The 19,785-nt window shown below is 53.0% G+C and overlaps 1 protein-coding gene across 4 annotated transcripts in view; it reads right to left on the bottom strand.

Moving 5' to 3' along the window:
• SEPTIN9 (septin 9) overlaps window positions 1–19,785 on the bottom strand; it is a 92,754-nt gene that overhangs the window by 46,450 nt on the left and 26,519 nt on the right. Inside the window, exon 1 of one of the 4 annotated variants that reach the window (XM_065735168.1) lies at window positions 18,630–19,346. The exons of 2 other annotated variants lie outside the window; for them this stretch is intronic. In XM_065735168.1, the coding sequence (XP_065591240.1) occupies window positions 18,630–18,651 (22 nt within the window). In that variant the 5' untranslated portion in view covers window positions 18,652–19,346. Of the gene's footprint in view, window positions 1–18,201; window positions 18,409–18,629; window positions 19,347–19,785 lie in introns of those variants that run through there. One more of the 4 variants, XM_065735165.1, reaches the window with a different exon arrangement.

Below are 19,785 nucleotides of genomic sequence, written 5' to 3'. Positions count from 1 at the left end.
ACCGACCCGAATTGCTGGGATGCTCTCAAGGACCGGTGAGCTTCGCTCGGTTCCGCTCTTACAGCCGTCCTCTCCTGACGCTTGAGGAAATCCTTTACCCGAAGGCCGTGGCACTGCCCGGAGCTGTGGGTGTCCCCATCCCTGGAGGTGCCGGAGGCCGTGTGGGGGGCCTGGGCAGCCCAAGCTGGGGGCAGCCGGCACACGGCGGGGGCTGGAAATGGATGGTCTTTAAGGTCCCCTCGCTTTGGGTGAACCATGGAGATAAATTACACAAAATAGAAGTACTGTTGCTGTCTATTTCTGCAGAAAGCACATGTTCATCACTTCTGCTGTACTTTTAATTGTACGGCCCTCCCGCTTCCAGTCTGTGAACACCACAGGCTTCCCAGTAGCACATGTGACCCAGAACACAAAACCAATGGCACCATTTTCCCAGACTCCAAAAATTGCAGGGCAAAAATAATAATAACAAAGCTAAGCAGAAAGCACTCCTGACCTAGATTTTACATACAGTTAATAGCTTGCGGTTTCAGTGCATTATTTTAAAACACAAAAACTGCTTAGCTAGGCTGGAGAATGCATCTTTAATATAGAAGTATTGTGTTCTGAAGGTAGGGGCAGTGGTTTTCCTCCTCTTTCACAAAAAGCACTCAGCTCTTTCACTGCGCTCAACAGAAACCGATGCATCACAACAGCAGCATGCTTTGCACCTCTGTGCAGCTGTGAGCACAGAAATATCAACGCCTCGTTGTGAGATGCTGTCTGTACAGAGAGCAGTTCTGGGCTTCCTAAAGGAGAGCACAAGACCCAGCCTGGGCTGGGCTGAGCCTGCAGCTCCCATGGCACCCATTGCTGGCTGACCCACACTGCTGGCATTGATTTTCAAGAGAAAGCGGTTTTCTTTCTCTCTTGGCAAGTGCAAGGTCACATCCACAATCCTTTCCAAGCAAGCAGAGATGTAGATGTCAATATTTCACCTTAGGTACTCCACAAAGCAAAAAGCTGCTGTGGTAGAAACAGGTGATGAGTCCCTTTGCTGGAGCTGCACTACCATGATTGGGTTATTAAGGATCATCAATCCCCAGTTCACTGCCATTCAGAGGGAGTGTAAAATGGAAAAAATAAAATAAAATAAAAGACAAAATTAGAAAGACAAACTAAAAATCAATAGTGTAAAAAAAGGAAAAAAAATAATGAAAGTTTCAGGGTGAGTGTTAGGGAGAACCGAGCTGCACGTTCATCATGTTCAGAGCCTGCCCACCTCCACAGCTCCCATGGGGTTCAGCTCCAGGCCCAGTGCTGGAGATTGGTGGTCCTCCCTGCACTACACCACGTGGGAAACAGTGTGGGTCTGTGATGGGGTCCACCAGAGGCAATGAGAAGTGAAGCATTGGAAAAAATAATGATTGTGTGGTTGATTTACAACAGTGAGTGTCCCTGTGCTGTGGGTCGGTCTTGGAAAGATGTGGGGAAGCTCAGAGATCTTCTGCAGAAGAGTTTGGGCACTTTGGGTTAGTGGCTGTGCCCCTCTGTGAGGATGGACGACGCTATCACCACGGATCTAACTTGTGCCGCTAATGATTTTGTGAATCAACAGACCTGGAGATGAGCCCCAAGAAGCATGAAATCCTGACCATAAGAGTCCACGTTCATTAAAAGCAGCTGCCAGGAGGGGAAGTGTTGTACCCATGTGCACCTAAGGCACAGAAAAGGGAGGATGAGATGGAAAAGAACAGCCACGAATAACAAGAATATCCAGAGTTCTTGCAGTAAATATTTGAAGCAGGAAGGTATGTAAACAGCTCACCCCAGTGCACAGCTCTGCATGGGGAGCTCAGCACACCCTTCTCTCTCCTTTCTGCACCTTTATCTGACTCAGACACTGTTTTATTTTATGGATTCTTTTGGATTTTATGGAACCAAAAAATCACTCTCCTATCCAGACTGCAGTTAAGAAGCAAATGCCAGGTCTTGGAGTTTGCTAGCTGCATCCTGAACACAAGAGCTTGTGTTTCGCTACAGTGCTGCTCCCAGAAAGGCAGGCACCCAGCCCACAGGGATGGAGCACCACTGGTTCTCTGCAGTTTGTGTCTGGAGCTCCTCATCAATCAGCATCAGGCTGGACATTAGCAAAAACTTCTTCTTGGGAAGAGTGGTGATGCATTGGCACAGGCTGCCCAGGGAGGTGGTGGGGTCAACGTCCCTGAGGTACCCAGAAGAGGGTAGATGTTGCACGGTGTGATGTGGTTTAGTGGTGCAGTGGTGATGGGCTGCTAGCCAGATGCTGCTGCACAAACCATTGGCTGTAGGAGTGTATGGGAACTGCTGAATCACAGCCTGAACCACTGATTGGTCACCTGAGCTGAGCACCGAGTCAGCCATGGGGGCATAGGTGGAGGTGATATACCTGTGTGAGTGGAAGGGGCGGAGCCTGGCTGCACCTCTCCCAAACCCCATTTAAGGGCTGACCACCACCAGGGAAGGATCTCTTCTCGGAGATCCCTTCTATGTGGAGTCCCCTGCGAGCCTTGACATCCTGAAGGTGAGCCATCTTCTCTTTTGTATTATTCGTATCCCATCTATATAGATCTACTCAAAATATGCTATCATCTGTACTATTTTGTTGTGAAGTACCATTCTTGGGAGTTATTTACCCCACAAGGAGGATGAGAAAAATGGCTTTGCCCACTGTATGATAGCAACTTGTGTCCTACCCAGCCCACATCACTGACTGCCTAGCCCTTCTCTCCACCATCTCTCTGCCCTTCTGATGAACAGTCAGCTTCCTGCAAAGTTGCTCTGCTGGCCTCCGAGTGGTTTCCTGTCCCCGAAAATGCAGCTGACAAGATCTGCTGATCACTGACTTGTAGATACCCAGCTGAAAGCAGCATGATGCCATGAGAGCTGGCAGAAACCTGGGCTCTTGTCACCACCTCTGTCCTGATGTTGGGTCTGGGGGACCACAATGCCCATCAATGCAGAAAAGACCTAGAAAGTCACCTCAAGGAGAAAAAGCCCAAAGAGAGAGAACATCCTAAGGAGATGGAAGGCATCAGCATTAGAAGGACCCTCACCAGGACAGGCTGAGGCAGCAAGGGGACTTTCTTACCCACTCATACTAATCAGCACTGAGCAGCCTGCTTGAAGGCTGCTACAAAAGCATTCTTCCTGGCAGAGTTTCTTCCTCCTACAAGTCAGGGTTTTTCTGAGCAGCTCTTATCAGACCCACAATCTGCTGCAGTCATGAGCGTCAGACCCGGTGAGACGAGGTGCCATGAGTCACCGTGGCTGCAAGAACCAAATGATCTGGCTCACCATAGCAAGTCATTCATCCACAGCATCCTCCTCTTCCACCTCCTCCATTAATTAGCAAACAGAACTCTGTATGAGTTTGGCTGCTTCTCATGAGACTCACTGACCAGAAGTATTGCATAGGTGGTTTGTAATAGTATTTAGCTGCTCCCAATGTTTCTACTGAGAACCCAGTGCCTTTTTTTGCTGCCCGCAGTGGATGAACCCCCTGCTCAGCTTGTGGCTCCTGGCACACATGCAGCACCAATGTGGGACAACTGAAATTGTGCAGAATCAAAGGTGCAGCAACCCATACAAAGCAGATTTGGGAGGTGAGGGAATGATACACCTTGCTAAGAAAGAAAATTAAAAAAGGAGGAAAAAAAGGAAAGGGAAAAGAGAAAAAAGGGAAAGGGGAAAGAGGGGGAAATGGGAAAAAAGAAAAAAGAGGAAAAAAGGAAAATGAAAAAAAAGAGTAAAGAGAAAAAAAAGAGGAAAAGGAAAAATGAAAAGAAGAAAAAAACAAAAAAGGGGAAAAAGAAAAATTAAAAAGGAAAAAATGAAAAAAGAATAGCAGAAGGAAAGAATGAAAGGAAGAAAGAAAGATAGAAAGGGGGAAAAAAAGAATAGCAGAAGAAGGAAGGAAAGGAAGGTAGAAAAGGAAAAAAAGAGAAGGAAGAAAAGAAGGACAGAAAGATGGAAAGAAGAGAAGGCAGTTGCAATGACAATCCCTTCCACTCGTGCCCCCTGCAGCTTGTGAGATTCCACACTTCTGCCCCAACACAAAACCCACCAGGAAAAGCTGTAACGGTCGTTACATGTCCCTTCCAACTCGGGATACTCTGTGATTCTGTGAGCACCATTTTCAGGTGGGGGAACAGGCACACAGCATCCACCTCCGGTAGGTGAGAGTGCTGCAGGAGGACGGGGCCGGGCTGCAGTGCTGCCTGGGAGGTAACAGTGCTGTGGGATTGTGGGGACGGACAGGAAACCCAGACGCCGTTCCCATCACCTCTGCCTGTGCTTTCATGTGGGTGACACATGAGCCCAGCCCTGCTGATGACGCAGGAATTGTCATGAAGAATGCTTTTTCCCAGATTAAGACCCTTCCTGCTTCCAGTGAAGTAGGAAGCAGAGCGAGGACGGCCGTATTTCAGTGCTGGTCACACATCTCTTCCTTTAGAAGGAAACCTACATCATGGGAAAGGCTTAAAATCGTAGCATAGGTTTGCTGATTTGAGGCTGCTGGACAATTGACTGGTTTGCTGGGTGGAGGAAAGGCAGCCAGACCTCATCCCCTGGTGCGAAAATAGAACTGGAGGCTGGAAAACGGGAATGGCTGATACCTGGAAAAGGGACTGAAGGGCAGTGCCTAAGGTCTTTTAACACTCTTTGCTCACGAGAGGAGTGAAGCCACAGGAAGGACATCAGTGCACTGTGGGCCCCAGTGTGGCCACAAGCCACCAATGCGACACAGTGAGAGCACTCCTGAGATGCAGCAAATTAGGTACTTTCAGCAGTGAAGGGGAAATTGCTAATCTCAGGTCACCCTGGGTACCCAGCCCCAGTGGAAACGAGCAGTGGGGGGCGGAGGGGACGTGGGGTGTCACTGCTGGAAACATCACTGGCGGATGCACTGCGGGCAGAGATCACCGTTGCCAGGGGAACAAAAACACCGAATCCAAAGCCAACCCCCAGTGATGGTGTAAGCAGGTCAGTAAGAGCTGCAGGCTGGAAATGAGAAGATATTAACAGTGATGGGAGCAATGATGGGACACAAAATGAAGGGGCAAAAAGCCACGTGGGTGTCACGGTGGGGCACAGCTTCTCCTTGCAGAATGCAGCAATGGGCTGCGGGCTGTCCCCAGCGCAGAGGGGAAGGGAAAGGCAATGTTGGTTAAATGACAGGGAGTGCCTTCATGGGAAGGATGCCCCATCCCTGGAGATACCCAAGGTGAGTCTGGACAGGGCTCTGAGCACCTGATCAGGTGTTCCTGTTCATTGCAGGGATGGACTTCAAGGCTCTCTCCCGACTCAAACCATGCTGTGAATTGCATCTGTTTGAACCTTGAACAGTAACAACAGCCCCAGCCCAACACCTTTGCTCTTTCCATTTATTTTCAAGTCAGACTCTCTTAAGAAAATGGGAAATACAGTCATTCAAGATCCAAGCAGAAAACCTACTTAACTCAATTATCACATATTAGTTATCAATCACCACGTTTTAATCCTAAAAACAGGCAGAGAATCCAGCGTTGCCTGACAGCACCGATATACTAATACGAATGAGAGGCTTCAGAAACCTTGCCTGACCCAGAACGAGCTTAACCCTTTGTGGCACAGCATGTTTCCATCTGCAAAGCCCTCCTGCATGGCTGCAGGGTGCACCTGGCTGCAGTGGAAACCACAGTGCCCACTGCTGGCACAGAGCAGCCCCCAGCCACTTCCACCACGTGGTGGTTACATGGGAAAAGGAGGAGGTGAGCATCAGGCAGGACCTCAAAGTCCTTATTCCTGAAAATTTCCCATTAATCCCTGATTAGGAGCTCGGCACCCAGGACACCAGTCCCATGCATGGCAGCCGGGCTCTCCTGTAACCATGGCAGAGAGAGGTGTAAGCACACACACCTCTGCTGCTTTCAGCTGCCTGCCTGCTCATGACCTTTTCAACCCCCAACTTTCCAGCCATAAACACACCAGCTAATGGCAGGAAACTTGCTTTTCTTAATACTTCTCCCATGCTTCTCAGTGGGCTGTTTCCAGCAGCTCTCACTCCCTGCACCAGCCCCCGGTTACTTCTCCTGGCTCTGAGATATTTCAGGCATGCAACGAAATCTGCAGTAGCACAAAAGCCCAAAAAACTCACAGCAAAGGTCCAGGAAGCACAGCAGATCAGGCTGCAGGGCAGCAGCCGCCCCTGCTCTCCCTTTTTACCATCGAAGATTTTATTATTATTATTCTTTGTGGCCCAAAAGCAGCTCAATAAGAACAATTCCCACAGCAGCTGCAGCCCCACACCCACTCAGCTTCCTCCGGGAGCTCCTGCACGGCACTGAGACGGGGAAGGAAATGAGGGCAGGAGGAGGGGAGTGAGGGGAAAGCCAACATCACTTTCCTTTGAAAACGATGTGGAACAGCCACCAGTCCCCCTGGGAGAACACAGCATCTGCAGCCCCAAAGTTGCAGCGGAGGTGCAGTGATCCACATCCACACTGGGCTGAGTACTGCCAGCAGCTCTGCTGTTCCTCCAGCCAGCAGCAATGGAAGTGGGGCACAAGGACCCCCCTGCAAAACCACTGCAAAACCTCCTCTCCTCTCCACAGGGATGAGAATTTAGGTGCCTCCCATATTGCTGATGCCCCTCCTACGTCACCCTGCAACTGATGTGTGGCTGGTGGCTCCACCACTGCAAGGATTGCAGCCAACTCAGCCATGGGCATACACAAAATTAGGTAAGATCGTCCTGTAGCAAGATCCTGGGCTAGAGGAGTGCAAATGGGAAAGAGAGGGCTCACCCACCGCAGAGTACCCAAAGTGAACCTGCTTCCAGCAGCAAGACCATGCACGGGGTCAGGGTCCATCTTTGCTTTAATTCTAATTCCCCTCCCTTCTGCCAAGGGACGCAGGGACAGCGAGCATGGAGCTATGGCAGGTCAGGGCAGCTTGTACTTCCCCCCCGTGCTGCCAGCCCCTGTGCTGCATCCCTGAACCCCCTGGCAGCTAGCACACACAGGTGGGAGAAGTGGGGGATTTCAGCCTCTATGAAGGAGGATCCAAAATCAGCGCAGAGATCAGTGCAGGCAGGCCAAAAGCAGCCTTCTGCCTCTCAGCATTTGCCCTAGATGGAAAGGGGCCTGGGGGCTGAGCACCAGCTCTGAGCGAGGCGGCACACAGCCAGCCAGGAGCAGGGAGGGGAGCAGCCCTGCCCCAGTGCGAGGAGGGAGAGCAGCTCCCCGCAGGCAGACCCCCATCAGAGGGATGGGGAAATGCTGGGGAGGTGCTGAGCTGGGGGCCCAGGGCTAGGGCAGGCTGGAGGCACTCCAGCAGCACATTGCCATGTGGACATGCATCTGGGCAGGATGGGATGGCTGCGGGTGTCAGCTCGCATTTGGCTTCACAAAGTATTGTCACAATCTGAACTCTGGACAGGAAAAGGCTCTGTCCATCCGTTGCGAGGTCCAGCCCTGCCCAGGGCTGGGCAGGATCCCATGCAGTGACACCACAGGGCTGTGTTATCTCCACCTGCACACTGTCCAGGCTCTGCTCACACCCCTGACCCAGCAGGGAAAAGGGAGCAGGGCCAAATGCCTCTTCCCATGAAGAATGGCTGCTGCCATCACACCCAGAAATGAATCAGTCGAGGGATGCCTGCACGCTGCATCGCCTCTGTAAGCTGAAGGGATACTGTTATTCCCAGCCATGTAACAATGGGGCAGACCAATTCAGATGATGTTTATATTAAAACAAGGGAATAAACAGCCAGAGCTGAGTTTTGCTTCTGCATGCCCTCTGAAAATGCTCCCAGGGATGGAACATCTGCCCTACAAGGACAGGCTGAGAGAGATAGGGCTGTTCAGTCTTGGAGAAGAGAGAGCTCCAGGGAAAGCTGAGAGGCCTCTCACTATCTCAGGGGGAGCAATAAGAGAGAAGAGGGCAGAGTCTTTAGCAGGGTCTGTTGTGTTAGACAAGGGGAAATGGTTTCCAACTAAAAGAAGGCAGACAGACTGGATATAAGGAAGAAGTTTTTACATCACAGGCTGTGAGGCAGTGGCACAGGTTGCCCAGAGAGGTGGTGGTGTCCCATCCCTGCAGACAGTCAAGGTCAGGGGACAGGGCTGTGAGCACTGACAGAGCTGTGGGTGTCACCTCTCGGTGCAGGGTCTGGGGCCAGATGGCCCTTCCAACTCTAACCATACTATGACCTTTAAAACAAAAAGGTGTCCAGCTGGTCAACACCAGCCTGCAGATAGAATTAAGACACACAGGAATTAGACCTGTGGGCCAGGGATGGCTCCAGCCACACAGGACACCTCCTTCACCGCCTCAGGAGAGCTCCTGGCAGCACAGCAAAAGAAGCATTTAGTAAAGCTACAGACTCACTTGGAAAATCTTGAGGACGATGAGCTGTTTTGCAGCCAAGCTTCATATAAACACATTGATAACGATGTCAGCATTGGGGCTGGTGATGAATATGGCTGCACAGCAACAACAGTCCTCTCTGTCCGCTCCAAGAAAGCCTCTTTCTTGCCATGCACATGTTTAACCTATGATCGGTGGCTGCTGCCCGCCACATTCACACCTCAGTCTGCTCACCTCATATATCTGCTACATATCCCCACATTTAGTTGGAGCACAGGCAGAACTGTACAGCTCGCTTGCAAATTCTGCTGCATCCCAGGTCAGACGTGACCAAAAGCTTTGGTGTTCACAGCTTTGGGAGCCCCATATGAATTTAGGTCCCATTTCTGCAGCAGATGTGGGGGATGCAGCTGCACCCTACAGCCAGTTTGGGCAGAGAGCCCAGGGGACATCCCAGCACCAAAGACAACATCACCTCTTGCTTGCAGAAACCCCTCTGCACATCTCTCCCTGCACCATGTCCTGACACCAACACCATCCTAGCGAAGGAGATGTCAGCAGAAGATGAACTCCTGTAAATGCACTTGGGAAGACACTTTGCTAAGTTCAAAGAAACAGCCTTTGCTCCTCAGTTGCAGCCACCACCCTCCATCCTGCAGACATGCTGGTCAGCTACAACCTGCCATGGTTCTCATGGTCATCCCTGTGTAACAATTAACGTCTTATTAAAACCATGGAGCAAGCACTCCACAGCATAATGAGTACTCATGCTGCTTTCCACAGCTGGGATGTGTACAAGCCCTGCAAAGCCTCCCCTACCCTCTCGCAAGGCACAAAAGCGTGGGAGTTGAACAAGGATCAGTATTATCCACTAAACCACAGGATGAGCTTGCAGGAACTGGCAGCCTGGACGGCTTCCAGCAGCTAAAGAAGGCAATAGTCCAGCCCCGTTCTCGCACGCCAGAAATGCCGAGTATCTGTGTTCTTAAGAATGTGAAGACAAGCCATCCCCATCCCTATCCCCATCCCCAGCCATCTCCCCCAGCATGCCCCTCGCAGTGCAGAGTGCTGCTAGCAAACAATTCCCTCGATTTTCCTGAATTAGGCATTTAAAAGGCACGTTACATGCAGTGCTTTCCTTCTATGTCTAGCAGCCTTTAGCTAATAAGGAGAAGAGCTGGCAAAACTCAAGGAAGGCTGGCAAGGAATAAAGCAAAATAAAAACCTCATCTTGTAAGGAGACAGCAACTGGGACTGGGCACAAGCCCTACGGAGAGGCACGGCCAGGGTCTGTCGGGAAGGTCTCAGTGCTCTATGTGTAAGAAGGGTGAGTAATGGGGTGAATAGGGTTTATTCCAGCCAGGATAGTCCCAGACCAGACACAGTAAGGATGTCCACACTGGCTGGGGCTTCCTGAACAGCTCCCAGAGCTGGGGACCTTTTTTCATGTCTCATCGTTTACAAGACTGTAACTGTCTTTCAGCCACATCCAAAGCCAGATGGGGTGCCTATCTTCTTCCCATTAACAGGGCTCCCCCTGCCCACATCAGCACGCAAGGAGGAATTTCCTGCCCCAGCAGTCAGACCTGTTAGGCACCCAGGGTGTGCTTGGTCTGCACTCCCCTTGGGTGCCTCTCACTGCCAGGTCACTAGGACAGTCAGGTTTCGCTCAGCAGCCTCACAGAGCCAAGGGTTATGGTCTGACATTGTGGAAAACAAAATCTCCAAGCCTGGCAATGAAAACGCCCCACAATGCATTATCTGTGCCGTGCTGCCTTTCCCTTCCGATCTTCACACCCAGATCTGGGAGTTCCTTGCAGCCAAGCCTGCTCGGAGCCAGCGCTGTCTCAGCTCGAGAGCCAAGAAGAGCCCCCGAGGATTACAGCCCTTGCTCTATTTGTTGTCAGAAAAGCACAGCGTGTCAAAAATCCCTAGAAGGGCAAGGGGCCGTTATTTATGACCCAAATATATTGTCACCCTCCTTCCCCAGGGCCCCAAACACATTCCATGTCTCAGAGTGCCCTGGCTTTGAGGCAAGCCCACAGAACGCAGATCCTCGAAGCCCATGTCCTCCTTCCCCACTCCACCCAGCCCCGGGAGCTCCCAGAGGTGGGGCATCCTCCTTTGCCTGCCAGCATGGAGATAAACACCACTCCTACGCTTCCACGGAGAGGAAAAACCTGAGCAGGGTGCCTTTGGTACATGCAAAATGAATGGAGAGGGTTGTGAAGGGGTGGGGGGCGGGGAGGTGGGTAAAGTGATGGACAGGCTTGTTTCAAAACTTCTATCCACACATCTGCCACAGCCTAAGCCAGCAGTGGGTTTATTTCTATTTCTTTGCATCTAGACAGAGAAATGCTGAACTGGTAGTTGCTGAAAACACGCTGGTTCGGAGGAGCAGCACTCTGAAGTTCGACTCAACACACAGTACAATCTCCTCGAGTTCAGGCAGCTTCTGCCCCCTGAAGCTATCCTTGGTTTTACACCACCGTGCCCTAAGGGTTTTAAGCCAGAAGCAGCAAAATCTGATGGGAAAAGCTTTCACTTCAGATTCATTTGTATGTCAACAGCTAGTGCTTTTTATTTCATGGGAAAATCCATCAGCCAGAATGTCCCAAGCACAGCCAAGGTGCCTTTGAATGGGACTTCAGACACAGAACCGGATTTCCCATTACTGGCATTGCACAATGCTCGCTGCTGTCAGGGCACAGAGGGGCTCCAGCCAGAAACAGAGCACCAGTGGCCGTCCAGAGAGCCCCAGCCTTGCACAAGGCACCCCCCTGAGGAAAAGCTGTTCATTGCTGGGTTTGGGTGGTTACTTAGTGCTGCTGAGGACCATGCTATCTGCACATGGCTCACGCTCCCTGAGTACACACCATCACCCCATAAGCAAACCTCCCTCCGCAGAGGGCTCCTTGCAGAGCAGGGGAGCAGAGCTCTGCCAGCGATGGATTGGGGTCTGGGCTCTGCTGGGAGGAAACGAGAGGAGTGGGAGGAGGGCATCAAGCCAAAAAAGGGAAAGTTCAGTGTGAGCCCCACTCCTACTGCTGCAAAGCACTCCGATGCTCCTCCTGCCTCTCACATCTGGTTTTCCAGATAAATGTGCTCCATCTTTCCACCCCCCAGCTCAGAACAGCCTGCAGAGCTCCAGCCATGCAGTTCCTCACACCCCTTCAAGCCAGCACAACCGAACTTTCCCCACATTGCCCACTCTTAGTTGCTCCTTCCCATGTATGCTCAGCTCCTCATCTGCGTGCTGGACAAGATCAGGTTTCTTCTCCAGCTGCAGACAAAGGACCCAATTCTGAGCTGCCTCCAAACCCTACAAGCACGGAAGTTTCCCTTTTTCCAAAATACAGCCATGGTTTCAACGGTAGGGATACAGCCCAGTGTGGCATTGGTGTGGTTGGCAATGCCACAGCCACAGCAGCTGCCATGGACCCACACACAGCTCCTGGGCAAGGAAGCAGCAACAGAAGAGAGCACGGGACATCAGAAGTGGATCTTACTCAGTCTGAGGACTGACTATGGGATGAAAGGCCGTGCGTCCCCAGGAGCAAAATGACATGAGCCAGGCTCCAGCACAGCCCTTCTGCAGGGAACCCAGCACTGCTGCAGTGCTCAGCCCCTGTGCATGGGGCAGTGCAGAGGGATGGGTTTTTTGGTCTGTGGCCAACACTGCTGTTCTTCCTGTGAAGGATATTGCCTTCCCCAGGGTGTGTTTCATTTCAGAGCACGAGACACACAATTAATTTCCATAGTTCACTTTCCCTCTCCACCCACTGGGGGTTTTTGAAGGTTTCTGGAAAACAAAACACCCCAAACACAACCAACCAACTGCTCCCCAACCCCGACTGTTTCCAGGTGGAGCCTTCCCTGGAGAGCAGCTGCCAATATGGGTGGCAACAAGCCCCTTTTAGGCAGCCAAATCTGGGTCTGAGCAGTTTTCTACTTCATTTGTGCAAAGCAGTAAAGAAATGTTATATACGGAATAGCTCCTGCCTCAATGTCCAGTAGTTCAGCTCTAAGGTCCTCTGCTTTGCCCCTAACCCAGTACACCACAAGCCCTCTTGGCAAGTATTTCCACAAGCCTTGCTTACTCCAAGTCCCTTTGACCTCAAGGAAGCAAGAGAAGCCACGAGGAAAAGGACAGCGAGAAAGCAAAGCTGTGATGCTATAGGGTCAGGGGAAGGAGACTCAGGGTGACAAATGTGATGGGCACTCTGCCTGCTCCTCCCCTGCCCATGGTGACCATCAGATGGCCATCAAGTCCAACAGAAATAAATCCCATACCCTTGCTCTTTGGACCACGCTCCCTATCGTGGATGAAACACAGGACCAAGTAGGAAGATTCATGTCTTAAGCCCATTGCACAGCTAGTGCCGAACCTCACAGCTCGGACCAGCCCCAGCCATTTTCCTCACCCCATATGGAGCCCCATCCTTGCCCCACGTAGGTGCACCAGCTCCATAGGGACAAACCCCTCACAGCTGTCAAGCAGAGGATCCCGAAGTGCCAGTCTGCGAAAAGCAGAAAGCACCTACCCCGCGTTCCACACGGGATGCTGGAGCACACGTGTTAGAGGGTTTACACGAGGACACGAAACCATTCAGTGGCCGAGCAGGACCCGAGCCCAGCTCCGAAGCACCGCACCATCACTCCCTTCGGCTGCGGCTTTACTCCCGACCCACGCCGGGCTCTACCGGCCACCGCCGCGCAGCGCACACCGCCACCTAACGGCCCCGCGCGGGTGGCTGCCACCGCCCCACGGACACCCCGCGGCCAGCCCGACCCCCGTGGGGACGGGGATAGAGGCTCTGGAGGGGAGGGGCTGTGCCAAGCGGGGAGGTTATGGGATGAGTGTGTGTCCAGAGAGCAGCAATGGAGCAGTGAGGGGTCCGGAGCACTTCTCCTATGGGCAGTGGCTGAGGGAACTGGGATGGGGCGGTCTGGAGAAGAGGAGGATCAGGGAGACCTTATTGCTCTCTGCATCTCCCTGGCAGGAGGTCGTGCTGAGGTGGGGGTCGGCCTCTGCTCCCAGGGAACAGCAATAGGATGAGAGGTGATGGCCTCAAGCTGCAGCAGGGCAGGGTCAGGCTGGATATCAGGAAAAGTTCCTTCTCAGAAAGAGCAGTGATGCAGTGGCACGGGCTGCCCAGAGAGTGATGGAGTCACCGTCCCTAGGGGTGTTCAGGAACGGTGGGGATGTGGCACAGAGAGATGCAGTCAGTGTGCACGGTGGAGGTGGGCTTGGTGATCTGAGAGGTCTTTTCCAGCCTTAGTGAATTTATGATTCTGTGAGCCATCCTTTATCCTGATGGGGGTTAACGAGCAATCCTGCTGCCACACGGCTGCAGAGCTCACTGGGACGTGGGTAACTTGGCCAGGAGCAACCTGCACTGGGATCCTGCAATCAACCCAGGACCTGAGCCCAGCCATGCTTCAGAGCAATGCAGATGCAAAGTGAAGCCAACCGAGGGGCTTCTGCAGGCAGCCCTTCTGCTCAGGTCCTAGAAGCAGCAGGGAGTTTCAGGACGGGGGGGGGGGGGGGGGGGGGGAGGGCTCTTTACAGAGTCCAGTTTTGCAAAGACTACCTGAAGCTATTAAATGGCCTCTTCTCAAAGGAAAACATAGTCAAAGAAACGTGTCTGCACTGGGAAGTGGGAGACACATGCAGCCCCTCAGCAAATCCCTTCATCTCAGTACAATGTCAGGACCTTGTCTCCAGGTTGGTACCCAAAAGACTCCAATTGGAGCAGGGCTCTCTCCAGCAGTGCTGCAGCAACACAGGAGCTGAGCCATTCTCAGAACATTCCCAGCTCAGCACTGCCTGGCCCCAGCACCTCGCCCATGCCAGTCACTGCTCCAGCACCAGGACTCAGAGCCCACAGTGTGCAGCCCTGGGCAGAAAAAGAATCTGAAAGTAGCAAAAAGTACGTCCTGCACTTCCAGAAAGGAAATCCCACAGATCTCATAGCCCAGGAACCACGCTTATCTCTCCAAACATCCGTTTCCCTGGAACCCAGAATTTGCCAGCACTACTGCTTTCGTTCATGAGGTCTATGATGTAATCACAAAACTGACACGGAGCTGTTTATGTAGCACCAACTTCACGTGGACGTGGATCAGGCTTAGCAAAACAAATAGAAATCCACCTTCAGGTTTATTGCATGATTATTGCTTGTAAAACAAATTCATTTTGTTCACCTGCAAAGCTATTTCCATTCAGCCCCAGCCACAAGGCAGACACCCGAAGATCCTTCCCCAGAATCCCATGGCAGTGGGAGCATCCAAGTGTGTTAGTGTGCCCTCCAATGGATATACAGAAAATGTGGGGCAGAGCAGGTTGGACTCGATGGCCCTTGTGGGTCCCTTCCAACTCAGGATACGAAGCTATGAAATCCAACCGTATGAAATCTTAACCTGAGTTTTCTCAGCTCTCAGAGCAGCCCTGCAATGGGGCTGCAGTGCTCACGCCACGAGGTATCGCTGCTCCCTGACAAGTCGTGACACAGCTGAAGCACCACGTGGAGAAGCCAACGGGACAAAGATATTGTGCTTCTGAGCTCATTAAGGCAACAGAAGACATATGTTGACCCAGACATACTTCCCTAACTACGTACTTGCTTCTACTCAGCATTGTGGTATGCTGGACCTTGGAAGAGCCCTGACTTGCATGAGAACCGTCCTCCCTTGGCCTGGCAGCATGGGAATCGTGCTGCTGGAGGCTGAGAGCCATGCTGGGGAGCACGGGGCAGGGCAGATCTTGCATGGGGTCAGCCACGCTCAGCAGGGCACGTAGTTACTGTGCAGCCAGGTGGGAGGTGTGCCACAGCAGGCTTGTATTTAACAGGGATGAGCAGCAATTCCAGCAAATGCAAAGCAGGCATCAGGAAACGGATAATGCTTTGTTCCTTGACATGGCTTAGACAACAGCAGGAATGCACACACCAGCCAGGAGGGAGCAGGCAGCCAGGAGCAGGCTGGGAGTGGCACAGAGCGTGCTGCAAACACAGCGGTGGCACCGCTGCAGCCTGGGGGAGCCCAGGGCCTTCCCCAGGAGGAGGCCCTGTTTGGGGTCACAACAATCAAAATGATCATCAGTGGGTTACAGAGCATTTGTTCTGGAGTCGAGGAGATTTCTCACAGCACACACAGCTCTCCCAGGCTGCTCCAGGCCCTGCCTAGCACACACCACTCGTTGCAATCAGGTGTTACAATCACTACTGATCACTTCTCCGTGCAATTGTAAAGGTGATGTTAATAATTTACCTGGGTGATGGTACTTCCTTTCCCATGAAACCACCCTATACCAACACAGCAACCAGACTCTTCCTTTTCTTTTAAGAAGAAAAGGGCCCCGTGGCACTAACAATTAAGGCTTTGTAGAAAGTTGTGGGCTATTGAAAACAGCCATCTGCTGGGGAAAGCTGCCCCATCCGAGCAGCACCCCGCTGCCACCAGAGCCATCTGGAAGGGCAGAGAGCAGACACAGATGTGAGCGGGACAGCAGTCCCAGAGCACAGCTCTCCAGCCCCAAACCATGGGAGCAGGATGCCTGGAAACTCGTTTTTGTCTTTTTAAGCAGTATTAGCTTGTGGAAATGTGTCAGAGGGGGGTTAACCAGATTCAAAGGAATGATCAGCTTATATGAGATGATGTTTCCTAGACCTGCACTCAAAGGCACCACTGGAGCCTGGTGCTTTGTTATAAGGGCAGGGAAACCTCACTGCCATGGCCAGCATCAACCCGTGCACTCAGTGCCTTCACCCCAAGCACTTATTGTCAGCATGGGATGCTGGACCAGGAGCACTGCTCCTTTTCAGGAAAGCCTGAGCTGTCCTTGTGCAGAGGAGACCCCGTGGGACATACTGAGCTCCAGCAGCTGTGGGAAAACAGCCCTCAAAGAGGAGAAAGGCCCAATTCCCACCCGCCCCGAGGTGCCCTCACCCCATCCGGCAGCAATACAGTCAGCCCAAGAGTCAGCTCTTCCCACCCACAGCAGAGTACTAATTAAAAGCATGCTCAGGGCCAGAGCAGTGACGAACGCAGCCCCCAGCGCTGCACAGATCTGCTTTCATCTGAGTCATGTTTCGGTTTAGTCACCAAGGCCAGAGTGCTGCTGCACTGGGGGCAGTGCTGACCTGGCCATGGGGTGCGAGGGGCACCTTTCTGATCAGGTGAGCTGCTGCCTGCTCCTCTCCTCCCCAGCGACAGTGCACGTTCTGTGCAAAAAAACCTCATTAAAGCTGATTTCCAATGTCCTCATGCATGGGTTTCACATTCTCTGCAGCCCCTCTGCCGCTGCCATGCTGAGGATCTTCCTGCACGTCTCCCTCAGCCTCTCCAGATCAGGACAGGGAGGAACAGCCCTTCTTCCCCCATCCCCCTATCCCATTTTTCACGCTGAGCCACACATCAGGAATGGTGCTGAGACAGCTGGCACAGCTCTCCCATCCTGCAGGGCACGGAGGCCCTGTGCCCATACCGTGCCAAGCCCTATGGGCACAGTGCCTTGGTGTAAGGGCTGGTCACACTCAGCTGCGTCCGTCTGCGGCCCTGGTGGTGCCACACCTGCACCACTCACAGAAAAGCCAGTTCCAGTGAGGGACAGCGAAACATGTATGCACTTGGACACAGGCAATTTGCAAACATCACTCATGACCCCCAGGGATGAGCATAAGCATCTTTGCACAGACATGCTCACCCAAGGTCTTCCTGCCCTCTGCTGCTGCACTCCTGGGAGCAGTGACAGCCAGCCCGGGCACGAGGGCTCATGCTGTGTACAGCAGCTGAAGGGTGGGAGAGACCCCCCTTCACTGCTCCTCTGGAACAAAGAACCCCAGATCACACTACCACACCAGTGATCAGTCTGTGTGTAAAGCCCTTGCAGGGGAACTAGGGCTGCAGGGGGAACACAGCAGGAGGTGTATAAGGCCAAACTGCAATGGGACCAAACCCTCTCTGCTGCCCACCAACCCCCCCATAGCCCTGCACACAGCAGACAAGGACTTCCCAGCCTGCAGCACTGCCTCTGCCCCAGGAGCAGCTCTCAGGAATGCTTTGAAGTGGCTCAAACCAGAGGAGAAAGCGTGAACAAGAGAGATGGAGAGAGGGACGGGGAGGCGTCAGCCTCACTCTGCAGAAGTGGTGAGGAGCAGTGGGTGCTCCCCAGGTAAGTGCCCTTCGTGGGGCCCTCCACATGCACCCAGAACGGGGCCCTGCAGCTCTGCCTGGGGTTTGGTCATGGCAGCAGCTTTCTCTGGCCACAGTTTCGCTCCACCCTGGATGAGCGTTTCCTCTCATCCCTGTGGTTTTCCTTTAGCAGTGATGCCTGGCAACGGGCTGGGTACGCCCAGCAGCAGGCTGGTGCCCACCAGCTGTGCACGGAGCATGGACACCCACAGTGTCATCCCGCTGGGGCTCCTAGCATCAACCCCTGTCCCTCCTTGGTCCCATGCACGGAACCTCGTGGTGTGGCCTGCCCCATCTCCCTGCTGCTGGGAGGAAAAGGTTACGGTCGCGGCCACCCAGCACACGCTGCAGGAGCAGCTTGCTGAGACACCGGTGCACCCCAGAGCGCATTGTGAAAGCGCTCAGACATGCACCAGGATTTGCACAGGAGTGACTCACTCCTTTTTCACTTCCCTCCATCCATGCCCACCCAGTGCCCCAGGCTCCACCAGGTGAGCAGCAGCAGCAGCAGCAGCAGCAGTAGGATGCCCGGCAGCAGCGGGGGCCACATCCATCCCAGCTGGGCAGGCAGTAGCACAGAGCAGGCAGAGAGCTCAACCACAGCACACAGCCACACACACACACACAGGAGCCAACCTTCAGGGCAGAAATGCGTCTCCATGCCAAGAGCTCGGCGCTTTTCCTCCCTCTTCCCGACTGGCAGCTCGGAGCTAACAGGCTCAGCATTCATCCCCCCGCGCCGCGCGGCACATGGGAACAGAGGGGGGGAGAGAGAAACTCAAATGAGATCCAGACTCGGAGAGCAGTTTCTTTTTTCCCCCACTCGCTCCCCCCCTGGTTTCTGCTGGAACCACCTTCTGTCTGGAGGGCTCAGGAGGAAGGGAAAAGGGGAAGAAAATAAATAAATAAAAAGGCAAAAAGGAAATGTTGCAAAAAATAAATAAATAATGGAATGTGCTGAACGCGCACCGGAGCGGGGCTGCTGCTCCTCCTAAAGTGCAGAAGCTGCTGGAAAGGTAGGAGGGCAGAGACAGAATAGACCGTATTAAAGATCAATAGCCTACCTGAAATCCGGTCCCTCTCCATTACTATGGGATATATTTAGCATCCGCGTGTCACGGCCGTCCCTTTTTTCGGTGGCGTCCCCTTCTTTCACCCACTCTCCCTCCCTCCTTGCCTTGCCTCCTCCTCCTCCTCCAAAAAAAGCTCTTTGTCTGGTCTAATTTCTTCAATCTGTTGCAATCATGAATGCATCCAAATTACCACATTTCCATGTGCTGATCATATGTTTGTGCTCCAAACTGAAGTAGCTTTGTCTCTTTGAAATGAAAAGAAAGAGGAAGGGAGGAAGAGAAAGGAGGAAGAAGGAAAAAGGGGGTGCATGACCCCAAAAATCCTGGAACTCCCCGAAATACTCCACCAGGCGCAGGAAGAGTGGAAATCCCAAGTCCTCTGTGAAACAGTCTTAAAGCCACAGCTCGTGAGTGTCCAGGGGAGTGCTGTGCTCTCTGCAGCTCTCCGTTAATATCCACCAGGAGATGCTTAGGGAACTTGGCTCCTCGCAATAACAACGCCAACGACTCATCCAGCGTCTCCAACCTCTCCCCGCTTCCCCAGCCTGATTTTGCTGCTATTTCCTCTATCCCCTCCTCCTTCCTTGGCGAGAGCGTTTGCGAAGAGCAAAGCTCCTGCGCGTTCCCTCCACCCTGCCAGGTCTGAAGTTTCGATTCATGCATAAACTATTCGGCTGATGAAGGCTGACTTCACTCCCGGCACAGCACCGCGGGGCTGCTGCTCTCTGCACATGTTGACCCTCCCCTGCAGCCGCCGAGAGAGCTTCACGCCTGCTCCTGGCGAGGATTCCCTGCTCTGCCTTGGCAGTCCCCTCTGCACAGCCTCGACGGAGGGATGCGATGGGCCGGCCTTGAGGAAACTTCCACTTGGCCATCAGCCAGGGCAGGGAGCGGGGATGTGGCTGCAACGCAGGGCTGCCCTGTGCCTCCTGTCCCCTGCCTTTGGGCACGCTGTGGGGATGCTCCCTGCAAACCCGGGGGTCACCGTTGCTCCTCCGTGGCCCCAAAATGCAGCCATATAGTAAAAAAAAATCCCCTAAGAGCAGCAGCACAGAGCTGCTGTGGGAGGTGGGGAGCACTGAGCAGCAGAGCTGGCTGCTAACCACCCCCCCCCCCCACCCGTGCCACCCACTGCAAGTGCCTATTG

Source organism: Cyrtonyx montezumae, unplaced genomic scaffold (genome assembly GCF_038088225.1).
Source record: "Cyrtonyx montezumae isolate F1298 unplaced genomic scaffold, pur_monq_1.0 scaffold_19, whole genome shotgun sequence".
Lineage (NCBI taxonomy): Eukaryota > Metazoa > Chordata > Aves > Galliformes > Odontophoridae > Cyrtonyx > Cyrtonyx montezumae.
Note: the sequence above shows the minus strand (reverse complement) of the source record. Positions and strands in the feature narration are given on the sequence as shown.